The following is a 14111-nucleotide window of genomic DNA, read 5'->3' as shown; positions in this document are numbered from 1 at the left end:
AATCTTGAATTTAAATGCAAAATTGAAAAGAAAAATCAAATTCACAAAATAATCTAAAATAAAAATAAAAATCAAGAGAATGAGCACTAGATTTGAAAAAAAATTAAAAGTAAGATCATGGATCCAATGATGAAATTGAAAATAAATTAAAATTAATAAAAGGGCTTAGAATCAAAATTAAAAATTAAAATATTGAGAGTCAAACATGAAATATTATAAAATAAAAGGACTAATTTGATATAAAAGCAAATACCAAATGATGAAATTGAAAAAAATAATTAAATTTGATACAATTAAAAGAATAAGGACCAAACATGATAAAATTAATAAATAACATAACATTTTGATTTTTGGCAAGGGCAACAAGTCTTTCGAGGTTGAAGAGAGAGAAAAGAGGAGAAAAAAAATCATTGAAGCTATATCATGTATGGAGAGGCTACACATGCTCCATCACTATGAAAATAACAATGAGATTCATTGAACACTTTCCTTAAAAGGCGCACGCGCCTCTCACTAATTGACGTGAGCATTGCAAGTGACAATATCTTTTTATTTAAAATAATATTATATTTCAATTAAAAGACTAAAATGCCCACAAGTCAACTTTCTAATTACAAAAAAACCAACAAGAAAAGACAAAAACACCTTTAACCGTGACTTTGTAAAACTAAATTCAAAGGCTAATTTGGGTATTGTACTGTTTATTTTTGTTTGAAATGTCTTAAAAGCGCCTCGCCCCTTCAGTTTAGTTAATTTAGTTTTTTTTTTTTTATATATAAATATCCACGGTAAAATATGAGTGCATGAATTTGATCAAGGTCAATGTGTAATTTGATGAAGGTCAATGTTGCACAGCCCATGTCAAAGAGCCTGCGAGGAATTTAGAGGTAACAGGAAGTACACGATAAGACACCACACATAATTGATTCCTGCCATCAATACAAAAGGAATTGATCAGTTCCAACTCTCTGGAATCAACCACAGGGAAGGAGCCAATTGGAAAAGACTAAAGAAATACAAAAGAGGGAACAATAATTCAGCATAAAATAAGAGGTGTATAGTCCCTTTAGATTTTTGGTAGGTTAGGCGTCTTAGGGAAGTTTAAAAATGAAGAAAAAGGTACATCTTGCCATGGCATTATGTGCATGTCCTAGTCCTATACATGTCATGCAACAAGGAAGACAGTAATTAAGGTCTGATTGTCTCTAAGGTGAAGATCACCCTTCAAGTTACAAAGCATAAAAAAAAAAAAACACAGTCCATGTTGCCATGGCATCGTGTATACATGTCATGCACGAATGCAGGTGGTTCTTAAGGCCTGTCTCTCAATGAAATCTGCGGTTCAGGTTAAAATGAAATAAAAAAAAAATGATACTTTTTGACTTGGATTGCAATTTTAAACATAGATAAACGCGTAGATAAACTGTTATTAATATTTTGATGTTTTAGAATTATTTTAATATGTCAATATTAAAATAGTATATAAATTTTATTTTATTTACTTGCAAACTACAATTCCAAATTGCATCAACAGTCCTCCATTATAGTTAAGCTAGACACAGTTGCACAAGAAAGGTGATGGTGAATTTGATAAATAAAAATGTTATTTGGAATTGTGTTTCAAACGGTGTTTCATGAAAATTTATTTATTTTATTTAAAATAATTTATTTATATTTTAGAATATTTTTAAATGTTAATATTAAAAATAATTTTTTAAAAATAAAAAATTATTATTTTAATATATTTTTAGATAAAAAACATGAAAAAAAACCACAGTTACTTAAATACCAAACACTCTTCATGGATACTGAACCCATGCACTCTGGATTTATCTGCATAAACTTTTAAAGTGGAGAGAAAGTGAGAATCTTTTCGTGGGACTAATGACTTATTCTGTTTTGCTTGTTCAAGCTGTAGATATGTTCTTATCCCAGTTGTAGCTGTGAGTTGTAGTACTTGTGTTTTGTGTGTAGGCAGGCAGTTGGGTTGATTGTCATGAGGAGAAGTTGCTCAAAAATCAACAAAAACATCACCAAGTACATTGGCTAAGACTTTGTGACAGTTAAGTTGAGAGACTATTAAGTCATATGTCATAAATGCTTTTTCCCTTTCTTTTATAGTTTTGGTTTATTTAGTCTTAACACAACAACGCCTTTTCTCTGACTTATCTGACTCTCCACCACAGTCCCCCCCACTCTCTCTTCTTCCCTTTTGCTTTCCCATAATTAAACATCGATACCCATCATCTCTATCACTCTCTCTTTCCATTATCACTTCTCTATTTGTACAAAGAAACCAACCCACAAGCTGGTTTTGTCTTGAGATGATAATCAACCAACCATTCAGGGGAATAGCACCAGTTAGCCAGATGTGTGTTTCCAGTTTCTAAGCAGTGCTCTCATTCATTCTTGATTTCCACTAGCTAGCTTGGCAGCAGCAGCAGCAGTAAGTTTCACTTTCTATTCAGGATGGGAAAGCTGTACTTGCTATCTTATTCTCTTTGTAGTAGCTTTTGTTTAGCCCTTGCTGTTTTTTTTCTTCTTTTTTTGCAAAGAAAGTGTGTGACTTGATGATTAATATATGTCCTTTGATGTTCTTATTCTGTTTCTGTTCTTTCCTTACCTCTCTCTTTTGGAATCTCTTCTTGTGGTTTTGATGGCTACTCTACCTACTTCAGGTTCTTTCACTGATAATGACTAATGAGATTGAACTTCTTCAAAAGCAATCTATTCTGTTTTTCCTAGTTGCAGTACATGAATTAAGTTTCTGCAAACATGGATTTTGTTGTTTTCTACAACAAAAAATGGCATGATACTTAATTTTGATCAATCGAGTTCATAAATACCACCAAGGAACTGAATTTGCTGTGGTGAAATGCTATGTTGATCAATATTCATGGTTTGCATAGAAGTATACACTATCTGCCCTTTCTTCAAGCAAGACTGCTACTTCTGCTAGGTCATATTTACTTAACTAGGTTCTCTTCCTTGCAAACTTGACTTATTTGCATCAAATTCGGATACCCGTGTCTGTTCATAATTCCCCAGACAAAGAGAATCAAATAAGTTTCTAATCTTGAACAGAGGATTTTAACTTTACCTTTTTGTTTTTCATCTGATAGGCTTTGTGCTTTCCTTTCCTTCAACTAAATTTTGGCCCTTCAAAATTTTGACTTAGGACATGATATTGGTCTAGCAATATGAGAATATCTGTTTCGTATTCTTTTGCCCTTTGGTTTTATGTTCTAAAATGCTTGGAATCATTGAGATTTGAAGCTTAGCTTATTTCACATGTTTCTAGTTTCTATGTATTTTGTCTGGATTAGGATGCAGCTTGATCTCTTTATATTCTGTCAGTTGTTAATTTTATTGTCACCATATTTTTCTTGAGATGAAGAGAGTCCTGTTTCTATTAATGCCTAATGCCCCCATCATTGTCCAATGTATATATATAATCGTGGAGGAAACATGGCCTCATAGTAGCTCACAGTGGACCACTGGAGAGAGGGCATGCCACAGAGGTCAAATCCTTGTGTTTGAATGCATTATGCATCAAGTCACTTAGGTTCGATTATGACAGCACAAGTTCAATCAAATGCTTTACAGCATTGTAGGTTTAGCTTCAAACAATAGTCATTAATTCACCTTTTATCAGTAAAAAATGTGAGCTTGTTAAGGTTTATGAACCACTAGGATAGCAGTGTGTTGCTGTTCTAGTTACAATAATCTCGTAGGCCAAAAGACCAGAAGTTGGAGACTATTATAATGTATTCATGTTGTGGAAATGATAATGGATTATTTCTCGGCCTCAACCTTCAGGTTGTTCTTATCTTGCCCTCCTTGTTTTGCTATCTGTTTGCTTGTTTCCTTGAGTATTTTTTTTTTAAAATTTCATTACTCTTTGTGTTAAATTAGTAGTTGTCATCATGTTTTTACACAGACTTAAGAGTTCTTAATCTATGTTTTTGTTTTGGAGGTTGCCTTGCTGATAAATTTCTTGCTATAACTTTCACAATCGCTCTCAGGTCCTACAAGTTTAACTGTGGAACACTATTTACTCATCATGTCGAATTCTACAGGTTGAAAACATCTTGTTTCAACTGACTCAATCTGGCTACTTCTCAGAAACTATAAATGTGAAGTATCTCCTTGTGGTATTAAGTAAAATCATCAAAGAAAGATGAAACCAATTATTGATCTTGAAGTTGAAGCCACCTCAGAAAATGTTTCTGAAGTTAGCAGCCAAGTAGCTTCCAACTTATCAAACCAAGAAACTTCTGCAGCCCCCTCCAATGACAGCCTCACTAACTCTTCCTATCTCACAAATGCCATAGCAACTCAATCTGGTTCGGAAATGGTTTCCCTTGACTTAACCCTTTGCTTCAATAATGATGAGTTAGGTGGAAGGGACCCAGTGGGACTCTCATTGTCAAGCACAAGTGAGAGTAGCAATGAACCTGCATCACGTACTACAGCTGAAGCAATACCACGAGTATTTTCTTGCAATTACTGTCAGCGCAAATTCTTCAGCTCTCAGGCACTTGGTGGACACCAAAACGCTCATAAGAGAGAAAGAACATTAGCTAAGCGTGCAATAAGAATGGGTATTTTCTCGGAAAGGTATGCCAGCCTAGCATCGTTGCCTCTATATGGATCCTCATTCCGATCCCTAGGGATAGAGGCACATTCTTCAGTGCACCAAAACTTTGCACCACCAGTAAGGTCACTAGAAATAAGCAGCAGTGCAAGATTTGATCAAGGTTATGCAGGTCTGCCAGTATTCATGGAGGATGATGAGGCAGAGTTGTTATGGCCAGGTAGTTTTCGACAGGTAGCTGTGGCAGACGATGCTCATCAAAGTTTTGTAGTCGCAGGAAGTTCAAACATGATTTTTTTGGGGGCAACTCCACCAGTGAACTTAGATGATTCTGCGCCAGATCTCACACTAAAACTTTGAGAACATTGGTTGCAGTATTTATGCTCCGATATTATCTCTTGTATAGCAAGTTGTGCAATGGACCATGGCTGAACTTTTATATTCCCTGTTAAGAATTTGTATGTCAGTGTATAAGAGCTTCACAGAGATTATTCTGGAGCTTCTTCGTTTGTTATATCTATGTGATTGATCCTTTTAATTTGCTGTAATTGGTAGTTCGATTATGTATTCTGTCTCTCTAATTTCTAATGCTGGTTGATCATTTCGACAGTATGCTTCAAGTACAAGTCTGTAGGCATTGCAATCGGGTCACAGATCAACTCGCAGTGGAATGTTTTATCAGCAGAGTAAAATCTGCGACAGGAATAGAAGTCTTCTTTCAGCTCTAATCTACAGTATCATTCAAACAAAATTTCATCAAGGAAAATAGACCGGGGAAATCTCCAAGCACCATATAAATTTGCAAGATCGTTGAATTATGAACATAAACTATCCAACAAAGAAATTAACAATCGAAGAAGTTAAATTACAACCACGAGGATGCAGGCGTCCAGCCATAAGGATAAACACAAAGATTGACGTACTATCTAGTGGGCTTCATGCAACTATAAGATCTAGCAGAAAACATCGATATCTAGAAACTTGCTTTTACTCGAGCTATGGCTGATCTCCTTCTCTTTATAATAGGTATTCAGTGTCAAAAGAGAAGGCCTGAATTGGGAAGTGAAGGAGCCTCTGGAGTCGAAGAAATCCTGCAGGTAGGACGCTGATCTTGTCTCCTCCTTATAAGCAGCAGAGAGCCCCTCACGGGCAGTATCTTTAGACCCCCTATCAGTATCCATATCTAGGAAATAAAGAAGACACCGAAGAAACAGGAGTACAACTTTCTTTCCACACAGAAAACTATGCTTCTATTTTTCTCTCTCGCACACTATGACTAGGGTTTTTTCAATGCCTTGTTGAAGACGAACGACTAACCTGATACACGCACACGCACTTATATACTCTCCTAAACCGACCAAGGATGTATCCTGCCCTGATTCGGATGGCAGCTAGCTAGGGCCAACTTGGATTTACTCTGTTTCCAATATCCTCCATGTTAAGGAAATTTAATCCTGCTTAAATTTGGATTACTGAGTATACTTGACAACATTCATATCCTCATCCGATTAGGATACAAATTCTCTATGTAGATTGAAACATGTAATAAATGCATGTTTACTTTTAATCCTTGACTTAGATGTTAAAGTACGAAACAGTCCCTAAACTAAACAAATGGGCTTTCAATATATATAGATGATCGAAAGAATGAGAAACAATTTTATTAAGATTTTTTCCATCTCTTCTTTACAAAATAGTACTCATTTGTATCAGTAATTTATTTCAATCATTGTATTTTACCATTTTATTTAATATTCAACAAGTCGCGAGTTTATCAATTCCAATTGGACTGTGTATCATATGATCAAAGTAGATGATATACTCATTGCTTGCTACTGCAAATCTAGTTTTCTGAATATCTACTTGTTTTTCCAATTTGATCAAATAAGGATTCTATTATACAATCTTATAATTAAAGGATCAAAATGTAGTTTAGCATTTTGTATGTTGTGAGTTTGTGGCTCCATCCTTTGCTCTCTCCTTCATTCATGTCCAGAAGTAGGACAAGCCAACTCATGAATGGAGTCTTTGTAGTCTCAAAGCCCCGTACGCCAAAAAAATAAAAATAAAATAAACAACACTGGAAATAATTAAATAATTGTTAACGTTTTTCATCCTTCACCTTGTTCATCTGTTACACTTAGGAATGCAGATTTTGCTGTATAGAAATGCTTGGCAGCCCAAACCATACTACAAGCCCGTGAGACGAATTTGGAAGTCATCTTTCTGGTACAGTTTCTTGCTCTCCCCCCAAGCAAAAAACGACAGTACGCGGTAAAATAACTCAGGTGCTTAAAACATCCAATGACACTAAGAAGAAGAATAAGGAAGATGAAGCTTCTATCAGCAAATGGGAGTGTAGAACATTTGATGGATGATCAAGGAGAAGATAGCACAGATTCTCTGGAGTCCGGCATTAAGCAAGGAAACATCCGTAACGCTCAAAGAGGGTTTTCAGAAATGAAAACAGAACTTGACAGAGAGTAAGCAGTTCAGGAGATGCTAGCTGATGGTCAGACACCTGGGTTTCAGGGATATATACACTCTGGTTTATGGAATGAGTCATATATTAGATGGCATTCAATTGACTCATAGGGGAAATCGGGGGTGCTCTAGCAATGTGGAATCGGTAAGCTTTGCTTTCATGCGAGTATGCAAAGTGATTTTTCATTTAAATAGAACTCAACTTTGAAGTCACCTCATGTATTTTTTTTTTTGTGTTTGTTTTTTTTTTTTCAAGTTTCCTAGATATATAGTTCCTTTTCTAAGGAATCACTTGAATTTCCAGAATTCTTTTGTTTTGGACAAACACCAATATGATTTCTATTTTTGTACCAAACTTTGAATTCCTAAAAATTCTTGTAAACATGTGAGATCATGCATAGTTTTGAAAAAAAGAAAAACATGTTATGAGCATAGAAAAATACATGATCTTATTAATAAGAAGGCTCAGTTGACAAAGAAATTCTTGTGGCATTATGAGCCAAATTACCGCCAAGACTGAAACAGGTTGAAACCAACATGATTAACCAAAAGGCAATAATAGAGCAGGCCTCATCTTTCCATTTTGGTAAATCTCCTTTTAGGCTAGCCTCCCCATAATAATTCTTGGGATGATGGGGATAAAAACTGTGGTTGGAATTTGAGTCCTTCAAAATTTATGTTGCCCTTTTGCACCCTACTTGGACCGTTGATGCTTTTAGATTCCCCGAACATTCCATTGTTAGTGCATTTCTAATCCACCGCTTCAAGCATGATTAGGTAGAGGGTTCGTGTTCACATTATAAGTGTCTTTAAATGCTATTAACCCTGCTTTGATTAATTGCAGAAGCTTTCTTTTGAAGGTGTTGCAAGAATGAATGTCATGTCTAGCAACACCAGCATGGTATTCGCAAGTGAGCTCTGGCTTATACCAGCCAGGGTAAGGGGATTGCAAAGGTGCTAGAGGTTTGGGAGCTATATGTCCGATGCTTAATAGCTTCTGGTACATCTCATTCAGGGGTAGTAGTAATGGAGGTAGTTGTTCTTGGACCATTTGGTAATTTTCAATTTGGATTTTGGCTTGAAAATTTAGGGGCTTAGGTTTTTTTATGCTGGCAATTTGAGATGGAGTGTGGTAGTTTTGGGATGAGTTTTTCCTACCCTTGTAGCCATCTTCAACATGGTTGACCTCTTTTCTTTCGAAGCCTCTTTTCTTAGTGGATGCAGAAATTCTACCACTCTTGACGCCTTGCTCTATGCGTTCACACACTACCACAGCGTCAGTGAATTGGTGGACCGAACTACCCATCACATGCTCGTAGTATGGTGCCTTGAGTGTGTTGGCAAATAAAGTGACTATCTCTTTATCCAGAAGTGGGGGATGTACTTGAACAACTAATTCTCGCCATCTTTGAGCGTATTCCCTTTTGCTTTCTTTGTCCTTTTTCTCTATATTGGACAACTGGTTCTATTGGGAGCAATGTCCATGTTGTACTTGTACTGCTTGACAAAAGCATCCATCAGATCCTTCCATCTCCAGATTTTTGTGCTGTCCAATCTCATGTACCAGCTCAATGTTGCCCCACTTAAATTATCTTGAAAAAATGCATTAGTAGTTTTTCATCATGTACTAAATTTTCCATTTTATTTTAGTAAGACTTGAGATGAGTCATGGGGCATTGTGTTCCACTATATTTGATGAACTTCAAAACACGAAACTTTTTCGAGACAACCACATTTGGGACCAGACACATCTCTGCTGCCCAAACTGGGTCATATAAGTCTATCCCTTCAATGAATTTGATTCTGGCTTCCAGCGCCTCTATCTTATCTTAATCAATGCTATCAATTGACTTGGCCTTATGGGACTCGTTAGCAAATGCCTCCATGACTGTCGAGGCTAGTGCAGATGTTGTTGACTGCACAAATGTTGGATTTTGCTGAGGCTCTTGACCATGTTCGCTTATTCTTTCTTCAGGCTGAACTGTAGTTGGAGCCTGATTAATGGTGACCGGTCGGTTAGAAGGACCTTCACCAGAGGTATTTCTCAGTGTTTGCTCGAGTAAGGTAGTGAGGCGAGCCATGCTTGTCTTCTCTTGAAAATGGGCATCACGGTGAGCACGCTTTTTATCTTCCATGTTTCTTACTTGAAGTTGGGTGTTGTAGACTTTTTAGGGACCTATATTTCAATCTGATGTATGTATGTTATTTACAATGAATTGATGTATGTGTATGGATGCAAATGTATGTACATGCGTATTAGGGAGCTCATACTCTAAGGATAGGTTTTGGGCCATTACATGATGGGTGGCTTTCTACCTAATCTCAAAAGGGTCTCTTGCTGTCTCAGTGATCACCATCGTGAAGGAAATATGGGGGCTCAGTAGGTAATGAGATGACATGAGCACCAATCATTACCAGTCTAAGCACTCATGAAGAGTTGAGGTTTACACAAACTTAAACCTTGACTAAAAGTCGTAAGGTAGTCCCTCATTTAACCTAAAGTTTTTCTCAGTATAAACTCTAATAAAATATGAATGATTCATGAAACAATTTTATACAATGCATGAACAAATACGTACAAAATTAAAGCGTATGAGTAAATGAGGAAATGAATGCATATTAACAATAACACATAAACCAAACAATAAAACACGATAATCAAATAAAAACAAAGCTTAGTCCACAAGGTCCTTAGTGGAGTCGCCATTTTGTCGCACGTGTGCAGCGTCGTGGCGAATCGTCCACCCTCAGGTATATGTAAGTCTATTTGGCAAATATGGGAGACAAGGAATTCTTGTTTTTCATTAGTGGAAAATTTGAATGGGAGTCGCCACCTAATATTTTGGTCACTAGGAATCCTAACTGGTCTCAGAGATCGGGCATGGAGATTGATTGTGTAAAGAAAATGTATTAGCACCCCAATTACACCCTACGTAAGGTAAGCTACATTGTTTTGATGTTTGATAAAATCTAAGGTCTTCCTTTTAGTTCCATTGGTAAAAAAATAAAAATAAAAATAAAAATAAAAATAAAAATAAAAGATTGAAACAATAAAATAATTATCAAATTTCTTCTTCTTTCACCTATTCATCTGTTATAATTAATAGGACCGAAGGTGCAAATTTTCTTCTATAGAAATGATTGGTAGAATATAGTAAATGTTTTCAAAACATGGATGTTAATGACAGGCGATTAACCAGCTTCCAAACTTATTTGTGTAATAGATATAACAATCAATTGGCCCGTGTTCCGATGTGGATCGGATTGCTTTTCTTGAAACCCAGTAATTTAACTTTTTATCTGATTCAAGTTTCCAACTAAATAGCAAGAGAACTAACTTGAATCAAATTGATTGATTTTATGAGTTCAAATATAATTTTATTGACTGGTAAAAATATGGCTTAACTTTAAAAAATAATTTTAACATGATATCTATTTTTAAAAAAATTATTGAGACAATGACAAATTGTCTCAATCTCAAAACCCAAGTAACTTGTGTCGTGGACTCCATTGAGTTTAATAACGTTTTTCTTTCTAAACTATTTTTTAATTATATTCGCAGTTTATTTTTTAACTAATCCAATATTGAAGAATAAAATCAAGAAAAAACTATTAAAAATAATTAAAGGACCAACAATAAAAAAACATATCTACCTAGTTGGTGCACTCGTCAAACCTATAAATCAGGTAACCTGGGCTAGCACGTCAAACCTGTGAATCGGGTTATTGAATCTAGTAGGATTATAATTTATATTTTGAAAAAACTATTTTTTATATAACTACATGATAAAAAAATAGATGATCACAAAATTAAACACCAACCTAATACTGAGATGTTGAAAACAATAATGAAAAAAAGAAAAAAAAGTTAAACTCGTCAAACCTTTTGTATGAAACTTTTTTTTTAGAATATGAGAAAAAAATAGGTGAAAAAAAGAAGTCAAGTTTGTTGTTACTCATTTATGGGCTCCACGTGCTGGAGATGGGGTGTACCTCTTTTGAACCGAATGCAGGAGTTTAACTCATGTTTTTTGGAAGATTGACAAAAGCAAAGAAGAAAGAAATGTTTTTCGAACCCTGTTTCAGCTGTTTTTAGCTCTCTTTATCCTCCCCCTTTGCTGCCAAAATCATCAGTTTTCTTAGACTGATTAGGAGTCTTCATAATACTAAATTCGTTCCTTCTTTAGATGGTCTTTAAGATTGGATAAATCCCTCAGAATTTGCACTAAAAAAACTGATTCTACTGTTGTCGTAATTTTTTGTGCTAACTTAGGTTTTGATTCTGACTTGGTTTCATGCAATATCTGACCATCCCAGCTATATTCTGTCACTCATGGCATATTGAAGAATTGACCTACACCTTTATTGGATCATAGGGTTCACTGTTCTTATGGTAGACTCTCAGTCAGATTTGGATGCTCGACATTGTTAGATCAGAAAACTCTTTTTGACCAACCAGATTTCGGCTAGATTCTATTATTCAAAATGAATTTATCTCACTTTGAACCCTTATAAAAGTTGTAGTCCTAAACGCGTAGATGAATTTGGGCTTCTAAATCGCTTGATTTCGATATTAGAAGCTTAAGATATTCCTGTTTGAATATCTAAGGTGAAAGTAGAGAATCCTGCCGCGAGATGGTTTCCAGCCGAGTTTTGTTGCAATTCTGTTCTTCAAAACGATTTTATCTCACTTTAAATCATTCATGAAAGTTGTAGGCCTATATGTGTAGATGTGTTTGATTTTCTGAATCTCTTGATTTCGATATCAGAAGCTCAAGATATTCCCATGTGAATATCTAATGAGAAAGCAGAGAATCCTGCCACGAGAAATGTTCCAGCTCGAGTTTTTGCAATTATATTCTTCAAAACGAATTTATCTCACTTTGAATTCTTCATGAAAGTTGTAGACCTGTACGCGTAGATGAATTTAGGTTTTTGAATCGCCTAATTTCGATACTAGAAGCTCAAGATATTCCCGGTTGAATATCTAGCATGAAAGTAGAGAATCCTACCGCGAGAAGGATCCTAACCTGAGTTTGCCGGTCTGATTTGAGGGACTCGATTTAATATTTCAAGAATTTATCGGGTTAATTAAAAACTAATTTTAACCTTTGGAAAGTAATTGGTTTCGTTGAAGGAATTGAAAAAATAGGGACTTGATCAAAAAAATGTCATAATAATGTCTGGTTAACATCAAGGCAACAATATATCAAAGAGATAATTACTGAATCATATATAATTACTGTAATATAAAATACCATAGATATATAATGTGATTGGTGTTGGTTATGGAAAATAATTATTGCAATATAAAATACCATAGATATAGGATTTGTTGGTGGTGGTTATAGAAGACAATCTCTGCAATAATTATTGCAATATTTCAATGAATAGTACGTGTAGAGATTTCTATATAAGTAAACCTCCAGCCATATGCAGATAGAGAAGATTTGAAAGGAAGGGCACACAGAAAACCCTAAAAAAACCCCATAATTATCAAGCCAGCCAGCCACCCCCACAGAGCTAGAGAAAAAAATCAAAACTGACGCCCCCAACTTTTAGCCTTTTTGCTTCTTCTTCCCTACTCACCTGCGCTCTCCCTTTCACAGCTGTCACTGCTCCTTCCCTTTCTTAGCCAAAACTTTCCCTCTACACACAGGCTTCTCTTCTCCCTTTAGCCGCACACTGTCCCCTCCCTTTCTTTACATAGAAGTCACCTGTCATTTCCCTTTGCCAGCCAGTCGTTTCAGCTCCCTTTTCTTCTCCCTTTCCCTGCTGGTACCCATTCCATCTCTCGGCTAGCCCCCTCTCTTTTATTTGGCCAAAACCAGAGAAACAAAGTCTTACTGAGAGCCCTTGTAAACAACAACCCTTAATTACTCCCCTTTCTTACTGTGAGCATGCACCAGCCATAGCAGCAGCAACCATCTTTTCTCGGTAGAGGCAGATAGATGTGAATGAGAGGAAGGACGAGCAGAAGGAAAGAACATAATCAGATGAAAACACAGAGAGACCAACCATCAATCCTTCACCATCGTCTTTGTCCCTTTGTTTCCATCTCCAGTTTCTTCTCCTCCAGCGGTGCAACTTTTTCTTCCATAGGCACGGTGAGCTCTGGAAAACAATAACAACACCTCCTCCTTCTGCACTAGCGCCGTTCATACCAGTAGACCAATAATGCAACTTCTTCTTCGCCAGGACAACAATCTCTTCACTAGCGCTTCTCAACAGCCCAGTCGTCTTGTACCGGCTACAACCTGGAGTTGTTGTCAGCCCCGACAACCATCACTAACTCGCAGCCCCTCAACCATCTGGAGTAGGTATTAGCCAAAGCAGCAGCCCAGCAGTGAGACCAGTTTTATCCCGGTCGACGCCACCCATCGTCTTCATCCCCGAGCACCAGCTTTGTCCCTGCACCAGGTAAGCTCTTCTCGTCTCTATACATGTATAAACTTAATTCACTTTGTTACTGTGCATGTGAATTTTAATTCACCAGTAACTGTTCATATAAGCAGGTCTCTTGATGGCAAAACCGGTTACTGGTTTGAGCCAGTAACTGGGTAGAGCCTGGCTGAATCCAGCCCTGCCCATATGGCTAGGCTAGATTCAGTCCAAAAAAGATAAAAAAAATTTATGTTTGGCTTCGAGAGGTCATCTTTGATTTTTTTTTGGACTGTTCAGTTTTCTTGCAAATTTTGAGAATATATGCGTATGGTTTGTTGTCTTTAATTGCGATTAACTATAATGCTTGTGTTTTTATGTGTTACATACAACCAATATCCTAATATATTTTGAATTTCTTTTCTTTTTAAAAAAATATTCGAAGTTTTAAAAAAAATGTATTTTAGCATGGATTTCTTAAACAAAAAAAATATTATTTTCTTGCATCCTGGATTTTACAACATGTTTGTAAAACTCCAAAGGGTGTTGGCCAATATTCCAAAGAATACAAAAATCTTATTTTAGGGGAATTCATCTATTATTCATTATTAATGTTTGGATAAAGAAATCACAAAGGAATGAATATCCA

The 14111-nt window shown here is 36.0% G+C and overlaps 1 protein-coding gene across 2 annotated transcripts; it reads left to right on the top strand.

Annotated features, from left to right (window-relative positions):
* The first annotated feature begins 2025 nt into the window (after positions 1-2025).
* Positions 2026-5145, top strand: LOC133699927 (zinc finger protein 4-like). 2 transcript variants are annotated; one of them, XM_062123447.1, is made up of 2 exons: positions 2026-2446; positions 4026-5145. In XM_062123447.1, the coding sequence occupies exon 2, from the start codon at positions 4181-4183 to the stop codon at positions 4955-4957; it is 777 nt and encodes a 258-aa protein (XP_061979431.1). In that variant the 5' UTR covers positions 2026-2446; positions 4026-4180; the 3' UTR covers positions 4958-5145. The 2 variants fall into 2 exon arrangements, with proteins under 2 accessions (XP_061979431.1, XP_061979432.1); XM_062123448.1 differs by having other exon boundaries at positions 2027-2446; positions 4080-5145.
* Positions 5146-14111: the final 8966 nt, after the last annotated feature.

This window comes from Populus nigra, chromosome 7 (assembly GCF_951802175.1).
Source record: "Populus nigra chromosome 7, ddPopNigr1.1, whole genome shotgun sequence".
Taxonomy (NCBI): domain Eukaryota; kingdom Viridiplantae; phylum Streptophyta; class Magnoliopsida; order Malpighiales; family Salicaceae; genus Populus; species Populus nigra.
Note: the sequence above shows the minus strand (reverse complement) of the source record. Positions and strands in the feature narration are given on the sequence as shown.